Source organism: Aquila chrysaetos, chromosome 1, assembly GCF_900496995.4.
Source record: "Aquila chrysaetos chrysaetos chromosome 1, bAquChr1.4, whole genome shotgun sequence".
Lineage (NCBI taxonomy): Eukaryota > Metazoa > Chordata > Aves > Accipitriformes > Accipitridae > Aquila > Aquila chrysaetos.
This window is the reverse complement of record NC_044004.1, coordinates 2,338,303-2,360,628: the sequence shown is the minus strand read 5'-3', so window position 1 is coordinate 2,360,628 and position 22,326 is coordinate 2,338,303. Positions and strand designations below refer to the sequence as shown.

General features: G+C 36.6%; 1 protein-coding gene across 2 annotated transcripts in view; it reads right to left on the bottom strand.

Moving 5' to 3' along the window:
* The window catches only part of DNAAF9 (dynein axonemal assembly factor 9), a 79,193-nt gene that overhangs the window by 31,639 nt on the left and 25,228 nt on the right, over window positions 1–22,326 (bottom strand). For both annotated transcript variants that reach the window (XR_003922563.2, XM_030007953.2), the window contains exons 7-22: window positions 21,605–21,682; window positions 19,268–19,366; window positions 18,590–18,645; window positions 17,334–17,469; window positions 15,619–15,700; window positions 14,548–14,584; window positions 11,882–11,969; window positions 11,390–11,466; window positions 11,057–11,101; window positions 10,550–10,595; window positions 10,097–10,208; window positions 9,123–9,193; window positions 8,295–8,345; window positions 7,383–7,470; window positions 3,609–3,712; window positions 14–160 (exon numbers count right to left, since the gene is read on the bottom strand). Coding sequence is in view for 1 of the 2 variants with exons in the window: in XM_030007953.2 (XP_029863813.1) it covers window positions 14–160; window positions 3,609–3,712; window positions 7,383–7,470; window positions 8,295–8,345; window positions 9,123–9,193; window positions 10,097–10,208; window positions 10,550–10,595; window positions 11,057–11,101; window positions 11,390–11,466; window positions 11,882–11,969; window positions 14,548–14,584; window positions 15,619–15,700; window positions 17,334–17,469; window positions 18,590–18,645; window positions 19,268–19,366; window positions 21,605–21,682 (1,317 nt within the window). In the remaining variant the exon portion in view is untranslated. The remainder of the gene's footprint in view (window positions 1–13; window positions 161–3,608; window positions 3,713–7,382; window positions 7,471–8,294; window positions 8,346–9,122; window positions 9,194–10,096; window positions 10,209–10,549; window positions 10,596–11,056; window positions 11,102–11,389; window positions 11,467–11,881; window positions 11,970–14,547; window positions 14,585–15,618; window positions 15,701–17,333; window positions 17,470–18,589; window positions 18,646–19,267; window positions 19,367–21,604; window positions 21,683–22,326) is intronic.

Genomic DNA, 22,326 nt, shown 5'->3' with positions numbered 1-22,326 from the left:
TTTTTTACTTTACCTGTGAATAAAAAGCTTTATAAATCTTTGTTTTGGGGAAAAGTGCAATCATCAAAAAATTGTCTTGGGTATGAAATTCAATGGGTAGATGAGCAAGCAAAGAACTTTTGATGCCTATAAAGAGAGCAGCAACAATACTGGTTGAATCCTAGAAAAGGAAGAAACAGGACAAATTATAATTAACAGTTACTGAAAGTGAAAAAAAGGTTTAACACATTAACTAGCAGAGATCAGAAAAGAACTACTACAGTCATAGCTAGGCACGCATAAAGATTTCAAAATCCATTAGCTGGTGTAGTGCAGGTATGGAGCAGAAGGATCAACTGCAGCCACCTACAGTACTCCTCAGTTTCTACTCTGCAGCTATGAGAGCTATCATAAGCTTTAAAGGAAGCATCTGAGATTGTTCTAAGTACCTATGCTTTGTCTTGTCTTGAAAAGAACAGCTTTCATTTTAATATCTACTCTTTTCCCTCCACCAAAAACTAGACCTTTAGCCCTTTCCTCTGCTAATGCTTCACAACAAAGCCACCTTCATCTATACCCACACACCTCCTCTGACACCAATGCCCTGGAAGAATGAATTAAATGTCAGCTAAAAAGATCAGAAGGATGGCATAGTGCTATTGCAAACTTTTTTTTTGTACCACGCTCTTGAGTTTCTGACCTGAAAGGAACCATGCTGCAATAAGATACAACTATCAGACCTGCAATTTAAAGTGTAGGTCACTTGTATTTTGGAAGTGTCCTCTTTCTCTCAGATTCTTTAATGAGCACAAGTTCTATTAAATCCATTGCTTCTTCACCTGAATTATGTCTTCACCAACAGGAAGCTGAAGAGCCCTCAAGATCCATCTCCCTCAGAAGAACTCAGGTTGTCCAATTTTTGTTCTAATAAAACACCACCTACCCTTGGTTTTCCACATTTCAAGACAGGCATTTATGCAGAGCTTTGCAGGATGCCGAAGTGGTTTATGCTCAAGCTTTGACTTGTAACTCTTTTCACACTGCTGAATTGTACTGTTTTTCTAATACTTTGGTGTGAAACATCCCTGGAAAATGGGGATTCCGTTACTTAGGGTTCAAATCAGAAATTGAGTAGCATCCATCTCCCTTTCAACAGGAGAAGTGGGCAAAGAACTCTACTTACTAATTTTCGAGAACAAAAAGCTCGAGCTGGGGAACACTTACTTAAGAATTGGTATTAGTTCAGAGACATTTGCAAACAGAATTTCTACCCTTTGCTGACTGAGGGATTAATTATAAAAGTAATCCTCTCAAAGTTATTGAAGTTACTGAAGAACATACAAAAATGTTCTCCTAAGAAAAAAAATTTTTTCTTAAGAGCAAATGGCTTTCGGAACATGGTCCACAGGTCCTGGATTCTGCAAGATAGCTTACAGATTTCATGAGAAGCAACTAAAAGGCCAACTCATACATGCTGCAATCTGCATGTGAAGTGTCCAACAGAATGTGCTCCTCCTCCTGGAAGATGTTTAGGATTCCACAAATTGAAAAGAGCTGAAAAGAAGCAGCAATAATCCCCACGGACATTAGGTTAAAAGAATCCAGCTCAAAGTTTTACAGGATGTTAATGTTGTGAAATCCAAGTATTACTTAGCAGTATTTGTTCACTTGATTAATGGCCAAAATGAATGCTGGATTCAGGTACTGAAAATACAAGCTGAAATACCTGGTCTTAAATAAGACCTTAAACCCAAGCACAGAGCATCTTAAGCTCTATACAAAAAAGATGCCTTGATACAGTTTATTGAGACACCGAACAGCTACACAAGAAAAATAAACAAACCTGGGAGTTTGGAGACTGCATGGCAGTATAGCCTATTGGGGTTTCTTTTACGCCCAGGATGGCTGGTACTAAGCTGGAATAGTGCTGCCTTAGGAGATGGGAGTTTTGTGTTTGACTCTGCTAAGATTGGGATGGTTTCTGCTTTAGACCTTCATGGTACAGCTGTGAGGAATCTACCCTGCCCACCATGCTCTCGATGTCTATGAGCCTCAAGGACTTCAGGAGCTTAGGTGGCAGCTAGGTGCCCAGCTTCTCAGAATAGAAAAGCCTGCAGCACATGTTGGAGGCAGAACAGCAGATGTTTTCAAGTTAAAAAGAAAAGCACTTAGCAGGCATGGTGATAGAGCTGCTAAGAAACTATACTTTGCATCACTTAAAAGTCTTTGTATCCTTTATTTTAATCCTAACATTAAATTATCCTTTATTTTCCATCAATATTGTTGTTGCAATAACTTTCAGAAAAAGCATACTAACAATTACCCTTCTTCTCCTGTCACTTCTTAACATTTTAAGCTCTCCACCCTTGCATTATGCCAAGTCAGTTGAACAATAAAACGCTCTCTGTCAAGGTTTAGCTTTACACAAAAATCTGGCATCAGTTCAAGAATGATAGCCAGGTCCCATAAATAGCTAGTTTTATGAAAGTGAGTGTCTTGAATCAAACAATAGAAGGAAGGTCAGTGTTAAAATAGCTTCTTAAACTACCAAGGGGCAATCAATATGATATACAAGAAAAAGGCAGCTAAGGTAAGATTCGCTTCACTGTTGTGTTTTCATCTCAATTGAATCACACACTTCTATTGTATTTTACTGGTTTCCTCCATTATATGATGAAATCATAGCAACACAATGCTTTCTGGAGGTCACTAAACAAATGGGTAATACTGTACCTGAAGAAAATAGAAACTAAAGGAAACTGACATTTTTCTTTTTTTTTTTTTTTTCTCCAGTGCCTAGGAAACAAAAACCAACCAAATTAATCTCTCTTCCATTCTGAAAAAGTGATAGTTAACCCAGTGTGTCTGCCCTGAAGAGGCTAAAAAAAAAAAAAAAGCAGCTGAGTTGCCATCATTAACCTAACTCTCAATTCCAACTAAGCCAGAAGACCAAACTATTAGCATGGCAAGTTGGCCAAGTGAAGTGATATAAGTTGATCACAGGGATAGCAAAAGCCTACATCTAACAATGTGTCTTTTACTGTAATTACTCAGAATATGTGTAATTACATGCAACATGCCTTTCCTTCTCACTTCTCAGCTTGGGAAACATGAACCAGTCATTCCCTTCACCCTGTCAGTTACACAACATTCTACGAAAGGAGACAGACACCGCTCGTGACCTCTCCAGAGATAAGTAGTACGCTGCCATGAACATTCGACTGAAGATTAAATGTATTTTGAATAGAAGGCAGCATTTCACCCTCCAATATACCATATGACTTCACAATGCCTCGAACTTTTCTTTATCCATCACTAAGACTGCTAGATGTTCTATGAATGCTATAGTATGCAATTTTTCTTTTAATAAAAAGCCATTTTCCTTACTATTAAGACCACATTCATAATTCAGTCTAATACAAAATTCTCTCTTCCTTACAGTTTAGCTAATCAGTAATTGGTTAAGCTAACCAATACCAAAAGTGTAGAGATTTGCATCAGTTATTACAGCTTTACGCACACACTTATGAAACTGCAACTGGAATCAAAACTTTGTACTAGTACCCTACAGAAATATTGTTAGAAATTGATTAAAAGTTTATGACAGTAGGAACAAACAAAATACTCACCCCATCATAGAGTGAAATGGAACTCATATGGTCCTTTGAAATGGAAATGCTGCCATGGTGGGGATCAGAAAAGAGAATGCCATCTGAAAAGAAGTACAATTTGCCTAGAATTTGAAAGAAAAAAATTGTATTAGGTATATATCAGTATTTTAGCATCATATGATCAATGTCTCTTCTTTCTGAGGAAGAAATCTATGTTCTTGCAGAATTTTGTTGTATTTAACATGCAGTAGTATGTTCAAGTAAAGATTTGGGATAGTATCTAGACAGCATTCAGAGCACAACCATTTGATCTTCACTGGATCTCACTATCGAGGGCAGGAATCATGACTATGATTGCATTTGACTTAGCCTTATCCCCTGGAGCCCACTTATCGTAAATATTCGGCGGCCTTTTTTTTTTTTTAAAGCCAAAAATATGTCCATCATGTTGAACAGGGAACTTCCAGAAATGTAAAACTGACAAAACGAGAACATAAGAAAAACTTAAATCCAAAACAACGGAAAATTTGAACATTGTAACAAATTGGTCAGATTTTCAGCAAAATGTCAGTATACTAACACATATCATGCAGACAGTTAGAAAAAAAAAAAAAACCAAAACCAAACCAAAACAGTATTCCTTTCACTTCCTGACCAAGACAAACTTTAAAACAGAAAAGCCCTTTACCTGCAGACTGGCATTTTCTTTTGTGTATAGAGACAACTGTTACCGGGCTAGCAATTTCCCTTGAAGCTAACAATCTAGTGACAGCTAACAGAGACATGGCATTCATTCTGTCTCTGTTTTTCTTGCCATCTTACAGACACTTTGGTTCTTAACAAACCTGCATGACCAGGGAAAGCAGCTGGAAAATGAGAAACATCAAGGCTAGATGGTATAATGGATAAAAACAAAATTCCATCAAAGTACTAGAAACTGACATCAGCAAAAAGCTACATTTCCAGCAGTCATAAGAAAGCCTTGAACAAATGACTAAGCGGGGGCTGCCAGTCTGTTACCAGTGGTGGACCACGCATTAAAAGCAGGATCACATCCCACACAGGGAAGCATGTGAGTCAGCAAAAGGGAAAGGTTAAATTTTTTTTTTTTCTTTAAAGAAAATAAGACAAAGAAAAATACAGCATTAGTCAGTTACATTTCAAAAGCAGCAAAGCCAAGCAGCAAATTAACTAAAATGTACAGCTAAACGTGACCACACATCTAGCTCAATCTATCAAACAATGCTCAGAAGAAATAACAAGGAAACTAAGAGGTTTTCCTCTTGAAATGGCAACTTAGAAGATCTTCAAAATTGTTCAGTATTAAGGCTTTGTTTTAATAAAAAAGAGCTTGATATGAAATCAAATCACCATACCTAGATACGCAATTTCAGCAGTTACCTAAAAAACATATAGGCTTTTCTAACTATGAACATTAACTGTTTTAGACTGAAGCTTCTAATTAACATAAAAATTGCACTGGAGAGACAGCTACTATTAAATTGGGAAACACTACGATCACAAATTCAAGGTCCAAATTCACAGCAAGCAAAATGGAGACAAAGCTATACATAATTACATTGATGTATATGTAAACTATTAAACCTCCACAAGATGTTCATTGCTGATGCTTCCAGTGCTCACAAAATCCAAGCACAGGTATGTGCCTTCTATTGAGTGGTCGAGGAAGAAACATGCAAAGTACAACACTTGAAGTACATTTCTGTCAAATCTCACAGTATATCACACTTCACAGATGGGTCAATGGGGAAAGAAAGGAAATCAGAAACGTTAATTCTTTTCTAACAGAAAAAGCAAGCCAAAAAGAGCATTAGTTAATCCAAACTAAAACGGCTTCCTTTAACTTGGAATTCAGTGAATTATATCAAGAACAACTGGATACACTACTTGTATATTTTCCAGAAGTGATTAATCACAAAAGAGAGTTTCATTGGCAAGACTGATTGACTCAGTTAAGTTCATCCTACAAAAATCTGTAACATAGATGTATTAGCATACAAAGGAAAAGGTTTAACAGCCTGAACTTTCCTAATGCATTTTAGTCATGAATGTATACTTTATTACAGTAAGACACAAGTGACAGAGAGAACATGAGTGCCTGTCTGAAAGCACCTTTTGTACCTAATCTTGCCAGACTACATAGCTGCAACCTCAGTAGAGCCCAAATTAGAGCACAGCAAACAGTCTTGCAGCGTACGTGAAAGGGAACGAGATCGAGTTCATTTTCACTTGACACCTAAGAAAATATCTCGCTCGTTGAAGTGTTACATAATAGTCCTTATACCACCTACTTATAACTCTCCATCCCAAGAGTTATCAAAACATGTAACTTCACAAATGTCCCCAAAAAAGGGAAAAAAGTAAATTGCTCCACTGGGGTACACAGAGCCAGTTTTCACAAAGTTGTCCGTCCCCCCCCCCCCCCCCCCCCCCCACCAAAAAAAAGATTCACCGTACTCTAGTTATTTACTGAGTGAACATGTGCCCACAGCACTTTATTGCAAAATAGCTAAATACATTATTCTGCATTACCCTTCTTTCTTTAAAATCTGTTCAATTAGAGCACAAGCAAATTCCATGATGTGAAGGTTGCTGTTTAAATGCCTTGTACATCATTATTTATCCTTAACACTACATTGCATACCTACAAAAAAAAAAAAAAGCTAAAGATTTTCCTCTAAAGATCGTCAGATTATACTAAGGACTTAGATGTCAGATATTAGTTATCTTCTGTTGTACATCAGTACTGTGACAACAGTACCTTCTCTGTACAGTGAAATATAAAAATATTACACCTGAAGTAGTATCTATTGGTTCAAGGCAAAGCAAGGCACGTTAACACAAGGCTGTGGAGGGAGGAAAACCCCTCCCAACAGTCCTCCCAAATTGTCTTTAGTCATATTACTGAGATATTCATGTTACTCTAAGTCATTGAAGGAAAAGGCACCAAAGGAGGAGGAATGATCCAAGACTGTTGCTAGTGATCTCGTGTCAGAAAGCAGTAACTTGATTGAATCTGAGAAGGACCAAGATCAAGCAACTTTCTGTAATATGGTGAGCATCTGTGCTAACAAGCACTGAAGTTCCTGAGTGAAAATGACAATGGAAAAAATCTGGAACAGCACGTCAGCTCCGGGAGGAGGCTTTGGTAGGAGCAAAGAACACAAGGCTGTAAATAAATTTAGAAGCAAATCATTCCAGTCCCCTCCTACATCACAGTCAGCATATCGCACTGCCTGAAAGGCACATATTTGCCTTCACTTCTTGAGCTGGCAGCCCATGGCATCCTGTCACTACTGTAATGCCCAATCTTTCCAACCTAACGTTCATATAGATACAGAAAACATATGGCACATCATCTATTAAGGATAGACGCAGCCAGTTTGTGCATGCTTTTGAACATTAACTATGGATAAAAGCCATCTCCCAGGTCTGCAAAGGCTGATTGTCAATCATGTAAGAGTCCCATATGCCTCAAAAGCAAGCCTATGGCTCTGACAGGAATCCTTCTTCTAGGATTAGGAGTTTCAAGCAGAGATTGGGGACAAAGAAGTAAGACACAGAGTTTAATAACAGAGAGTTGTAAAGGCAAATGGAAAGAAAGTTCAAGACGATGGTATAGGCAGGCTCACCAGATGTGTGAATCCCAGAAACAGTGCATCTCTCGTGTTTAAAAAAAAAAACAACACAAAAAACCCCAACCAAACCCCCAAAAACCCCACAAGATAAAGTGGACCAACTCTATAAGCAATTGAAAAAAACACATCTCACCTTCTGCAGGCATGGCCTGCGGATTGGTAGAATACATATACGCTCCATCTCCTCCAGTGAGTAAAGTGCCCAGAAAAGATCTGTCTTCCTAAACAGGAAAAACAAACAGTAGTATCACAGAGTGGATCAAGAACTGTAAGCCAGGAAAGAGTATTTTCTCATGCTTTTGCTTCAAGAGAAAAGAGTTTTTAAAACATCATCTGTCAGACCTTTATTTAAAAGAGTTTTAAACTGCACTGATACAGAAGAACTAGTGAAAGACAGCATGTCAAGAGTATAATTTTTAAAAGCACTTCCCCCCCATTTTGGTTTTGCCAGCAGCTGTTAAGTTACAAGTTATTGTCACAACCACAAGGCATAGCTTTTTGTTTTTAGATTGTCAATTTACTGAACTAAAAGTATATTACAGGAAAATAAATCTATTTATAATTAAGATTTCTGGTAACCACAAATTAAACCACAAATGTGAAACTCATGTGGTTTAAGATGTTCCCAGACCCCAAATTCTTTTTTCATAGTGCTTAAAGTGTTTTCCTTTAGACATTTAGCATGCTAATTAAGTTAAAAGAAAGTTGCATGTAGAGTGGCATTGAGTTCGGGAGGGTTTTTTTCGAAACACATGAGCTCCATGGGTAATACTTGGTGAGACTTCCATGAAATTGTAGCTTTATTAGAATTCTTTTTGCTCTTGGGTTTTGTTGTTCTTTGAAATAAAGAAAACCTCAAACTTTTACACACAATGTATTTCTTTTTTGTAGGTCAAAGTTTAAGAGACAGGGTAGAACAGGCAAGTCTGTCATAGAAGAAGAGTAACAAGCTTAGTAAAAGCCAGTTTTGCTAGCAGCTAAAATTTTTTGAATACTGGTTCTTGAAAGCGTAACTTCTGTAGTTTAACAAAAACATTGAATTTACCTTCAATACACACTGTGCTTTTTCAGACAGTTTCACATCACTATCTTCAACCTGTAGCCAGAAACAGTTTTCATTTATATTGTTAGTAGATAAAGCAAGTCTAACATTAAATAAAAAGCATTAAAGAAGATTGAAGGCAAGACAAGAACCTTAGGTACCACAGATAGATAAAGTCCTGAAACCTGAGCGCTTCAAAGACAGCTTTGTGCTCTTCAGTACTGTGTTACCATGGGACTGAAATAGTTCCCTGAAACACATTCAAGGGGATACTCCCCATTAAATTGTTTTATAGACTAAAATAGCATTATATAGTCAAAGTAGTGTATCCCATTCAGTCTTATTTTTTATTACCGTTAAAGTGTTTAAGAAGTATGGCTTGCCAAAGGCCATAATGTCGTCCAACTTCATAACTTTCATTAGAATTACACCTCTATCACAGTGTGAAACATTAGAGGTCTGGAAGCAGACCTTTCTTTCTGTTGGGGCAGACATTTAAGTCATCTAAAGTGCCCCACAATAAACAGAATTTTCAAGAGTCACACTGTGTGCTTGAAAAACACCCACACCTTTACACAGCTAAAAAACTAAAGTGGTGAAACTGAAATAATTTAAAACTTGTGCTATGAATGGAACCATTAGTTTGTTTGCACTTACTAGTTTTTCACTTCATGTCCAAATTCAAAAATCAGAATAGCATTAATATATTAATATTCTGTTTCAATGCCCAAGTTCCATACTTTTTCCTCATATATCCATACTTTTATAACAAGTTTTGATTTGTGAATCTGTATGTATTGAAACAACTCAAGTAAGTTTTTGTGTACTAACCAGCCAAGAAGCATATCTTGGGATAGCTGCCGTCAGTATTATATGGCTGGTTTCTGAATTAATGCTGCCACCTGCAGGGAAGTAAATGGAAAGCAAAGTAGTATAATACCACCCATATACTTCGGACTGTTCAATAAGTTACTTTTATGACGTGAAACTTCTTTACAAAATATGAAAATATCCTCACTATTTTAAGGACTTATTAAAGTGAAGCTTTCACAGCAGACTAGCTCCCAGTCTTCTTGTGCTGTAACATACACAGAGCTGCTAAACAATACCAAAGAAAGTCTGCTTTTATTCTGGTCTTAGTATATGGCTTCTTCCTTTGCTCTCCTCCCCACCAAATGTCTTCCAACTTGCATGGTAAAAAACCCACAGCCTGTCTGGATACAAGAGTTCATAAATATTGTTCAGACAACCTCAATAACTATCTATCTTCGTCACATGTAAACAATCTGGAAAATAAGCACTTGTCTGAAGTTCTGGAAATTACTCAGTATCCTTTATTTCAAATTTAAGACTGTTGCAAAACAAGCTTTCCAAAAATCACATCCTTTTTTAGTTTTGTTTCAACTCTTCCAAACAACGAGCAATTGAAATGAAAACATATCATATAAAATGAGTGTTACAAAAGTGATGGAAAGACCTGTTCAAATTTCCTCATGCAATAGAAAACATTCACTAAGACTGAAGAAAGTTTAGGAAGGGTACTATTTCACTTGCATTTTTTACACCTCAGCCCTGCTCTATAACAAGGCAGCCATAAAACCCAAAGTCCTTTCAGTGAGATTAAAGGAACTTGACACTTCAGGTATTCATTACTAGCAAGCTAAAACATTTAGGTCTTTTAATTAACCCAAAGGCTTAAAACCATAATGGTAATGGTAATAACATCCATCAGAAGCCCTTTTGCTCTTCTATGACATCAAAGCTAAAAGCATGACAACACTGGTGTTAGAATTTAAAATAGTTACCTTTTTCTTTTACTTGTATCTGTGATGTTAGAAAGGACTCTGAAAAGACAACAGATCCCAAGCATCCTTTTTCTGTGAGCAAGTCTGGAATGTCAAACACCATCATAGACGCCTACAGCAATCACACAGTTGGACAGAAAGGAAGAGAAAGCAGAACTTGAAACGCTTGAATTGAAGCAGCGAAATCCAAATTTTTTAAACCTCCTAAAACACTGCTTCTATATTGTGGAAAGTCTGAGATCACAACTCCATGTTAATGTTTTATTCCAAATTCCACTATCTAACTTGATGTTAAAACTCAATCTTACCTTGGTTTCAGCATCTGAAATCTCTCCCATCTCTCCCCTTACATTTGTATTCACACAGATAAAAATCTCAGCATGCCCCATAAAAAAAAGCCACTTGAGTTCTATTCTCTAATAAAATGTATAATCAGAATACTGAACAGCTTACCGTTTTAATCAAACTCAGGCTATCCTCATTATCTAATGGAGTAATTCTAGAACAATAATGATAATTAAATATTTAAAGGTTAGATCATTTTGAGTGACTTCATAGCAGCCAAAAAAGCTATTTAATTTTAAAATAAACCCTTATTTGTGTAGGCCATTTCAGTCAATTAGACAGCATGGGGATTAAAAAAAGAACAAGCTTGTGATATCAACGAAGTTAAAAGCACAATTTTAAAAGGAAACTCTTAATGGGCTCATGCTGCTTCTACTCATTAACAGTTAATAAAATTGGTCTGCCCAGTTGTTCTAGTTTTTTTTAAATGTTTTTAAGATTCCACAGAATTACAGATATGAAATCATTAAACTGTCTCATACATAAAAGCATTTAGTACATCTTGTATGAAATAATCAAATGCAATGTTTTCTCAGAAGTTCCAAGAAAAATAAACTTATTACTGTATAAAAAACCACTACTTAACAACAAGAAGTGCAAAATAGTTATACAAACCTTCCATGATTATTCACAGCCTGAATTTGAAAAGCGATTTTGGAGCTGTAGAACAGAAATTGTACTGGTGAAAAACGTGTTTTCTACTTCTGCTACATGTAAAAAATAAGCAATAATAGATTTAAAGCAAAGTAACTGCTGAAGTGATTAAAGTGGGAAAAGAAAAATTGAATCATTATAATGATTTTAAAACTCTGAATGCATTATGAAGTCTTGGAATTCGGTAGTCATGCAAGTTCAGTTTAAAATTAACATTTGACATATTTTTTTTCCTCAAAAGAAGCTAATGCATTGACACAATACATCAAACAATAAGTATTTGAAAATACATACCGCAATGCAGTTTTAAGTTGTGTTAAATGAAGGGTATCTAACACAGACATAAGCATCTGCTCTGCTACCTCTTTTGCCTGAAAAAAAGGAAATTGAGAATAAAATAACTCTGCCCATACTTCCAAATCCCAGCAACTACAGGAGCACCCTAAGATAAACAAGAGACCATACACTAAACAATAACACACTGATGCACCAGGCTAAAATTTGTTCTTTCACATATCCGGTTTTCCTTACTGTAAGGTTAGGAAAGTTCATGAAAGACAGAAAACCAATTGTAGATGGGTAAGATCAGATAAACTCTGAAATATCTCTGTTTTAAACAGAATTCAGAGAGACTGGTTGGAGGCCACGGTATTAACTTCATTAATGTTATGCAGTTCACCGAAACATTTATTTTATTCTTTTTTTTAATTTTGGTTTGCATGTAATCTTATATTGCAAGCAATCCAAATCAACAATTACAGTGTACAGAATTGGTGCTTCATTTACCTTGGATTCAGTGGAAGTTTTAGCATAGCACTCAATGCCAGCAAGCACAGCCTCTACAACAGCAGTATATATTTGCGACAACAGCGTACTGAAGAGAAATACAAACACAACATTTACTAGACAGATAGAGTTTTCTTTCTCCTCTGTTTAAAGGAGCAGTTTTTCCTCTCATAACGCAACACCCTTATACAGAAGGGGTCCTTCTTCAAATAAGCATAGAAATAGCTTTATACTTAACCTTTCAGTTTAAAAAAAAAAATAAATTACAGCAAGTAAATTGCTCAAATTACAGAGTATCTTGGGAAAAAAACCTCTTGGCACAAATGTATCCCTGCTGTCATCAGTCAAGAAAAAATGTTTTATTGTTGACCCTCCCTGCAGTTGTGTTGAGGATCACATCCTAAATATTCCAACAAGAATAGAATGGTAGCCCCGTATACCACAAAAGTAAAACTGGAAAACAGAGTGAACTGACTTCAGAGACTGACTTGTTCTGGAGCATGTCAAGAAAAAAAGATACCAAAACAAACCAGTCACCACAACCTTTTGAGCACATCTACATGACAGCTCAGTCCGATTCCCTTCTTAAAAGGGAATTGAAAAAATTGTACAGAAATAAACAAAGATTAGGTGAAGCCAGAAGCGACTTACAGCTACTGACATATTTATAGCTCCAGAACTATTGGGAAAAGAAACAAACCCCCACACCTGTGTCCAACTAAGAAACATCAGCTTCTGTCTTCTAGCTAAATTGCAACAAGAAAATAAGTAGATCAGCAAAACAGTCCTACTTCCCCAAACTTTAACTCCTCTCATTACTTCTCTGCAACTGCTAGGTGTTGAGGGAGGGAAGAGAAGGGAGTAAAGAGAAGGATACAGTATTTAAGCCATATGCAAAGCATTCCTGAAGGATGAAAAAAAGCATTTGAAACTCTCAAACATGGCCCAACATGGAGGAACCTCAAAATGCACCAATGCTTGTCTTTGAACTTCATCCCCAATAGCAGTAAGAGATTTTAAAATTGAGCCTTCTTACTACTTTGAGGTTTCTTCTACGTTATTTCATGTACTAACACATGCATTTAACTTCTGTTTTCAGTACACATTCTTTACAGGAAAATGTTTATAATTCTTCCTAACTCTGTAACCATTCCTATTTTCACTCAAGTTCACATATATATTTGCAAGAAAACACCTCACAGTGGGCTGTGCTTTACATTAATACGCTACAGTTACCTTACTCTTATTCCCATTTTTAAATTTTAATACTAACAAAGCAAAACAGCAAATGGTATTTTCTTAAAAAAGGTAAAAATACGAAGTTTACCCCTGGGATACTTAAAGTTACACAGTCGGTTTATGCGCTCCAGCCAATCTGCACTCTAGGTTGCAGTTCTGCTTCCTAAACGCAGCCAAATGTGGACTGAAAAGTGCTTATGAAATATTTTTCCACTTTTTACTTCACTGGAAAACATTGACAAATATAAGAACCAGTTACAGGACTTAACTGCAAACTAATTCCAAAATCATGAGATCAGACTTGCCAGAAAAGCTAATTTTGCTGCTGTCGTTTAGAGTAGATTACTTGATCCAATACAGGGATGCTTCCAAGAAAAAGATACTCTCATAAAAAAGACTGCCTCTATCAATTGACCCCTGCTTTGCTTAGAACTTCTCTAGCCATCTCGGTTAGAGCTGTATTTAGTACAAAGTCTTTTAGAAGTAGGACAAGAAATATTCTATATGTTTGAGCAGAACATATATGTAAGCAAAATTACCTGCCAAAGTTAACTTTACTATAAAAAATGAAAAATCTGCTGCTCAGTCTATAACTTCACTTTTACGTCTTTGAGAACCATACCACAATTACCAAAAGTCAACAGTACTTAGCATGAAATGTCACCACTACTGGCTCCCTCTTAACATCTTTAATATCTTGCAAACACGTCATGCAGGCTTGCAAACTGCTCCGCTGCAGAAGCAAGAACAGGTTCCTAAAATTATCCTGACTAGCAAGGAGTGCAAAATCACTAAGGAAAGGTCTGGTTCATCAAGATTGAGAGCAGTACCAAAGCAGATTATCTACCATGTTCTTAAAGCTCGACAGGTATCTACAACATGCAGAGAAGTGGGCATCAACATGGATAAACAAAGTCTGAGTTTGTGAAGGTCGAAATGTCCAGAAGCTTTGTAGCTTACTAACAAAAAAAATTCAAAAGTTAACTTTTATTTATCCTTTAACATCGTGAAATTTCTTTACAAGTTTGAGCGTTCCCTGTTGGCATTTCCACTAACCATTATAAATCTCACACATTGTTTAGCTTAATGAAACTAGACTAAAAATTACTTTTACTTCTATCTGTGGAACATGCTCCCATTCAGTTATAGATACTTCCCCCTTTAATACAATTTAAGCAAAATTTACTAATATTTCCTTTCATACTTTACTGTACAGCAGAAGGGATGTCACTAACGATTCCTAGTTTGCTCACTGAAACCCTCAATGAGCAACTTGCCTTTGAAACCCTCTCACATTCCCATTATTCTAAATAAAAATGTAACTCTGCAAATGCCAACAGTCACTGCTGACTAAAAGCAGTTTTGACCTACTGCCACAAGGCAGAAAGAGTGAAGAGTTAAGGAATAATAAAAAGTTGGCAGCTTACACTTGTTCAGCTTGCTTGTGCATCTCATTGTCATTTCCTGTATTAAAAACAAAAATATTTGTTTTAAGCACTTTCAGAAGCAGTTACACAGAATTTCTTGGGCATAACATTTCTTCTGCATATCTTACATGACATTTATCCAGTATTTTATATAACTGCAGTTTGTTTGCAGATTTAAAAAAGCACAAAGCACAGGTTAACTTATATCGGTACAGCCAGTACCTACTAGGGCCAAGACTAAGAGCTGCATTCCCTAAAACCAGCTGCATTGGATCAGAACAAAGATCCCTCTCACATTGTATCCTTTCTCCCAGAGTGGCCCTTCCTGGATGCCCGGGAAAAAGCACAACTAGAGCAAACATATGCTATAATTCCTTCCATTTTGCAAGCCTCCAACCACCTTCTCTTTAGATACTTTCTGAGCTAGATATGGTTTCAAGATACAGAGTAACCCTAAGGAGACTGACTTTACCCATGGACTCATGCAGCCATTTAAAGTGGGTAAAAAAATTGTTTTTAAAAATTTCACACGGCTTGTTTTTATTAGGGAATACAGCTATTATAACACATTGTATTGGACCCAAACCAGAGCATAAAGGGCAAAAGTCAAATAATTTTCTCTATCCTTTTAAGAATCCTCAATTATTTTGTTAAAAAAAAAAAGCAGGCTTATTTGACAACTACCACTTTGAATTACTCTATATTTTTGGGGAGTGTTTTTCTATCAAACTGTATGGAACATGGACTTTAATGTTTATCTTTTAAAAGGCCTGCACACTGAGGTGCTCTCTACCTTCACACTGCCTTCTGATGCAAACACAAATACACTTCTTGACCTTTGAATTATTCTTTGCGAATATCTGACAGATTTTCACACACGAAAGTAGGATGTGCAATGGAACAATGTTCTGCTATGATTTCATGCACTGGCTACAGAACTACACAGTATCTGCTGCTCCATGGCCTAATGCTCAGCAAGGAATCAAAGCCATCTTTTAATCACTACAAATTTTAAATAATCCAAGAGAATAACTGTCTTAGATTACTGCTTGGTATTTTTACTATACTTACCCAGGAAAGGAATGTGAGTGGTTCCAAAAAAATAGGTCCTTGAGCAAGCCAGAGGTCCCTTTGGAGATACACACTGCACTACCTAGTTGTCAGTATTAATGAGATACAAAAAGACCTTAGTAAAAAAAAAAAATGGTGCAATAATTAACAATAAGCTAAGTTCCCCTTAAGTCTTCTAACCACTGACATACTACAGGAAGTGTACAACACAGACTTAACTGGATTTTAAAAAAGCAACTTACGCTTTCAAATGTATATTTCACTTTTGACTTGACCTGAATGGTTGAAAGACTTTGGAAAGGAGATGACCTCTGACTTCCGTAAGCGTTAAGCATGTGTTTTCAATTTCCTATGTCAACTGCTCTTTTCATGAAGAAGAAAGTGTGTCAGGTTCCCATAACTATGCTTGCACTTGGTCTTATTTGCTATTTTCATGACACCCTATTAAAACAGTATCACCTGTAAATAAACCACCTTTTTAAGAACAGTGTCAGAATCCGAGGACAACAGATGGAGCAAGTACATCACAATAAAATTGTACTTGCATTTTGAAAGATATCAAATGGTCTTAATGGGAATAAGGGGATAAAACACAAATTCAGAAGTGTTTTTACAGAAATAGGGTTAGACAGAGCAGCAAATGGAGGATGAGATTTCACCGGGGTGCTAAAACAATCCTTTCTCAGGCTTGCGACACATGCAATGTGTCCAGAATACCCACGTCCGTCCATCCATCCCTGAGGCAACTATGCATGAAATGTTGTCATGACAAGATCATAAACTCATTCCCTCAATCATACGTTCACTCCACAAAGACCTGTACTCCACCACATCCACCTCCTCAGCAGCACAGACTCTGGACTCGCACAACTGACGGACACTCCCAGAGCCCGTGGAAGTCGGCTAGCAGGGAGAACTACACAACGCAATCTGCACGCTACCTCTCCTCCTTCGCTGCGAGTTACCTTCTTGATGCACCCAGCCCAGCCAGCCAGAGGATCTGAATTCCCTGGGGTCGCTTCCCCAGTTACGTCCCCTGCGCGGCAGTGCAACAAGCCATCGACCTCATCATATGTTTTAAAACTAAGCTTTTACTTGAAAATGGAAACAAGTTAATCTTACAACTTGATCTTAACATTGTTTGAACACCAGAAAGATTTTCAGAGTTTCATGAACTGTTCAGTTGCTGAAGCATACACTGAAATCTGGATACACTTAAGTATCCTGTGTCTATTCACAAAGTCATTATCAAAAAAAGGGTCTTTCCATTTCTTTTTAAGAAATGGCTAAATAATTCTGATTAAAATAAAATCTGTGTGTCAGAGTTAAGTACATCATATGCTACCATCAGGAAGATTTTCACTTTATGGCTAGGACAAACGTCCTCACAAACAGCAACTCCCTCTCCCCCACCCCACACATTTACAGCACCACAAGTGTTTAAAAACTTGTCTTTTTACAGGGGACAAAATATTTTAACTCATTCAGCAGTCCCTGATTAAACATCCAGTATAGTTTGACTTGGAAAGAGAAAGAAAAAGGAAGTTTGTTCCTTAAACTGACTGATTGTTAAGGTAACGTATGTTTTTATACGTTACAAAGAATTGGGTACTTAACTCGTGTAAAGTAAGCATTTTAAAGGGCACAAAAAATACACAAAGAAAAAGAAAATATACACTGTTTCAAAATATCAGATAACTACTTAAAAGCCTTACCATATGCTTAGCAGTGCTTCCACCAAGGCCAGTGTTTCGAACAAGATGTCCTTCTGATGGAAAATTAAAGTTACCAGAGTTCAAGTTTTCCTTAGTTGAGTGGCTACCAAACAGAACAAAGGGCTGCCGGCTAGGGCTAAGGAGAAAAGAATGTATCACCACCAAAATACTTGAAGAAAACTTACAAACAACAAATGAAATCAAAGCTTTCAAGTCTGATGGACCAACTACTGAATTTCTCATGAAAAAAGTAGGACAAAAAAAAAATTTACTACAGCTGCAGAAAGCTTCCCATTGAAAAGACCAAGTTCCGGGGGGGGGGGGGGGGGGGGGGGAGGTACTTGAATTAACAAGACTATAATTTCTTTCATATACAAGAACATATCTCAAGGCTGTTCCCCAAATGCTATTAAAGGGTTTTTTTCCTCTTTTTTTAAAGTAAATTGCCTTGAAAAGCTGACTAGTTTAAAATTTACCATCTTGAAAAAAAACCCCAAATTACTATATTGGAATTAAACAAAACTATTTTGGTTTTAGTTCTGGCTTTGGGCCCAAGACTCAACTGGAGAGGTCAAGGTTTTTCTTTTCATCATTTAAATGCAAACAACATAGGATGCTGAAAACAATAAAGGACATTGAACTCCACTGTTTAATTCCAAATAAAGAAGAATCTGAAGACACAGTCAGGTAGCTAAGCAACCTTTACTTAGCTCAGAACAGCAGAACGCTTGGTTTTGCTAGATATGACAAACAACCTTCCTCTCTCAGTTAAAATTCTATTCTGAAATAAAATAAAGCTGACCTGTATTGTCCAGCTTATATTGGCTTAGATTCGGGTTTTTAACTGCCCTGCTTTAAACATTGGTCTTGTGCAAGTTGTGACTCACAAAAGTATACTGACCTCTTCAGCCTTCATATTTTAATTGGTTTTGAGTATCATATAAACAGGACCAACATTTTCAAACATAGCCGTCCTGTGTATTGAGTTCATGAGTTTGTTTAGATATCTGACCATGAAGAAATTGATACTAGAATGCACAAGGTGGATGGTTTCAAACATACTGACATTGTATATGTAGAAACTACAGTATTAAATCCCATGAAAATTCATCTTATCCTTCCCAGAAGTGCATTTGCATGTTTTTTTTAAATATGCAAAGATGATATGTGATATACTGAGATGGTCCCAAAAGGACTTATAAGCATTATGGCATCAGAGATATGGAAAGAACGTATTCACAGGGAATGAGTAATACCTGTTATCTGTTATATGGCTTGAGATCATTCCGTGACTGAAATAACTTCTGAAAGGCTGTGAAGAATTAAAAACAAAACAACTGATTAACAAGTAAATGAACAGAAAGTGTGATATATCCTCACTATCATTAAGAACACACCTGAATTGCCCTTCTCGGACAAAGCTCCTGAACCCTCAAAAACTACTTCCAACCTCCATAAACAAATCCAAACACCATTAAGTCTCATATATGCTTAAAAAGCAACATCCACTACCAAAAATACTGTGCTATTTTCACCCATGCTGTATGTTACCATCAGTTATGTTTGAGATTTGACATGTGCAACCTCAACTTGTTGGGAAGTGCACATACCAGAGCTTCCACCAAAATGAAAGTCAATCTACCTACAAATAGGGATCTGTTGCGCAGACGTAAATCAACTAAGCTCAATCATCAGTGAACAAACACTCAACTGAATTACACCAGGTAGTCCTAAACCATCATACCATGGATAGGTAAGGTGGGTGGTGAACTTAGAAAAAACAATAGGTTTCTACTCATCAAACATGAAAGCTGAGATGGGCATAGGGAGAAAATAAAACAAAACAACCCCCCCCAAAAACCCCCAATGCTCAATACTTATTACTTCTGCATGGATGACACTAGCCTTTCAAAGGATTACTGAAGCAGGCATACCTCCCCCGCCTGAGATTCTGATAGTTCCAGAATGAAGGGAATTTCGGTATCAAAATTAGCAAAAAAGTTGGTCCACTGGTGTTCAAAAATCATTAAATCCTAGAAGAAGAATATCCAACATTACTTACTAAGGCAAGTGTTACACCAGAGAAAGGAAGTCACAGGTTGCACTGAATGAAGTCAAATTACTTTAGAACAACATAGATGACATTGCACTGTGCAGTATAGAATACAACCTGCCCAGTGAAACAGTAAGTACAAGAAAAAGATAAGGACTTTCTACTGGATTTTAGGGGGTCTTTTTTCAGTGTGTGGTTTTTTGTTTGTTTGTTTGGGGTCCGTTTGGGGTTTTTTTAGAGAGAGAAGAGGCAGAAGAGAGAAAGGGACCATAGCCCTGCACTATCTGCTTTTAACCCAAGTACACTGTTTTGAGATCATTCATAACTCAGATCTCATGTTTCCCATTAGACTTCCAAAACAAACACTTGGAGAGATTTAATTTTCAGTTCTTAAATCTTTATATGGTTCTGCAGTAATTTGTATCTGATGTTAAGTAAGCTTGTGCACAGAAAATGAGGAACAGGGTGGGGAATTTGGGAAGCTCATGGTATTCAAGTGGGAGACAGTCATTTCTTCATTTGCATTTGTAAAAAAAATTGTTAAGTGGAAAAGGAAATAACAGTAACACCTCACTAAAGCAGAATAAAATAAGGAAGATGACTATAGGTAAGTGTTGCATTCAAATTAAAAAATCAGAGAATCAATAAAAAGAGTGTGCCATGCTGATAAAACAGGAACCTTACAGAACTAGGCAATTTTAAAATGCTCTCAAGATTACTTTCAGTTACTTGTCACATACTATCTTGGAAGATGAGAGACGTCCTGATTTTAGACAGTGTAGTTTTTCAGATATATATAACAGGCAAAACCAGAACTATGATTTTAGCAGTGGTGTAAGTATTACACAGTATTTTACTTCAGCCACTTCATTAATGCAGCAATGAATGAAATTTAGAGAGTGAATGTTGATGAAATAAGCCTTATAAGCCTTATAAGCCTTCCAAAACACTAATAAAGCCTATATTAGAGGTTTAAAATGAAGGTTAATATTTAGAGGGAGGAACATATCATTGGAGACTATTCCAGTCTCAAATAAGCTTTTCATAGAAGCTAAGAACTAAAAAGTGCTTTTCTCAATTTTTTGGAACATGCCAATATTGCACAGAACGTTTTTTTAAATCCCAAGTAGAGGTCAAATCAAAACTTTTTGAAATCAAAGCTGTGTTAACAAAAAAGTATAAACATATACCAGCTCCAAATGTTCTTTAAGATCACCTAACTTCATCCTCACTGAAAAAATTAATCATTTTTTAAATCACCAATTTCTATGAAACCAGAATTGTATGAAAGCCCCCCCACTTTTTTTTTTTTTTCCTCCAGAAAATCTGCAGCCAATTTAACAACAACTTTCAGGTTTAAAACTTCAAAATCGGGTAAGTAAGTCTGTTTCAGGGTAGACTTATCAGGTACAAGTAAAGTCCCAAACATTTATCTCACTTCCACAGAAAGGGGGAAGTGAAGCACCAGAGAGAGATTACACTGAACGCCTTGTAAACTGTATGACGTTTTAATTTTAATTACAGCGGTTGATTAAATCACCAAATTGGTGTGACCTACCAGTATTCTATTAATAAAGGATACTTACTGCTGAACCTGCTACACATTAAAAGCCTATTTTTCTGCCAAGTTAGAAACCAATAAAAAATTAACAACAAAATAGTATATACTAATACTCATACACTGCTTTCTTCTCTAGCACTGAGATCAAGCCATCGCATTAAAAAGAGGAATCACTTTACACTGTGTTTGTATTTCATAAAGCATCAGGGCAGCCACTGTGTGTCACTGTTACCCACTTAAAGTAGTTACAACGCAATCCTTAAAGTGTTTTTTCCTGGAAGAATGGCTGTATGTTAAAGTGGATTTTTTTTTGCCCCCCATTGCTCCAAAAGAAGTATTATCACACACAAACATACCAACTTGCTGTACTTTGTACATAGTCCTATGACCTGAAAAATAGTCACACCAATTAGAAAAACTTTTAGGAGAATTTCAGCCAAATTAAGAAACTCAAGGCAATCGCAGACAAGCCATTTTAATGTTTTGCGGACTTCGTGGTAGTTTTGAGGAAAGGAATGAGACCTTGCGAACAACAGTATGCAAAGCCAGTAGATTAAGTCCGTAAGCACTATTAAAAGCAAACAAAATCACAACAATTTTGCTCTGCAGCTATGCTAACAGACTAGTAGCTGATGCAGAGTATTTCACCTGCATTACCTCAAAGAGCAAGTCCTCCAAGGAAACAGGATCCATTTTGCTGTATGTCTTCCACAAGTCAACACTGACATCCATTAACTGAAAAATATTTTAAACACACTTCTGTGAAAAACACCATGAAGAATGCAACAGATTCAGGTTTAAGCCACACTGAAACACTTGCAGCACACTGCCCAGCCTAAATCCTCCTTAACTCTGAATTACACTACTGGTTACAAAAGAATTGACCAGATTCAAGTGTTCTGGATGCTTCAGAGACTCATCTCCTCAAGTGAGGGTTTAAAGTATGTGCAAAGTTTTGCTTGCAGCTTTCAAAAAATAATTTCACAAGGTTTTTCAAATTGAGTTAATAGCAAAGAATAGTATCAGCTTGTGCAAGCAGAAGGGAAAGATCAGTTTTCTGAGAAGACAGACAAGAAGCAGACTCCACGGTTACTCATCCCACACACCAGCCAATTCTTGCTGTAAGCATAATGTAAATTTAGGCTAAGCTAGTTTAACTTAGCAATTTGCAATACCTTTTTCCAGTAGTAAGATGATGCATATAAGAATATATTTTGAATAGTGTTCTTAAGGGACACTTGTATCTGAATAATTTCTGCATTTACAGGGTTCCCCACCACACACTTAATTAAAAAATGCAACACTGACTGGAATTTTCTTAAACCTTTGCTTTACAGTTATTCCAGTTACTCGTATTATTAGATACGGCAGTAATGATT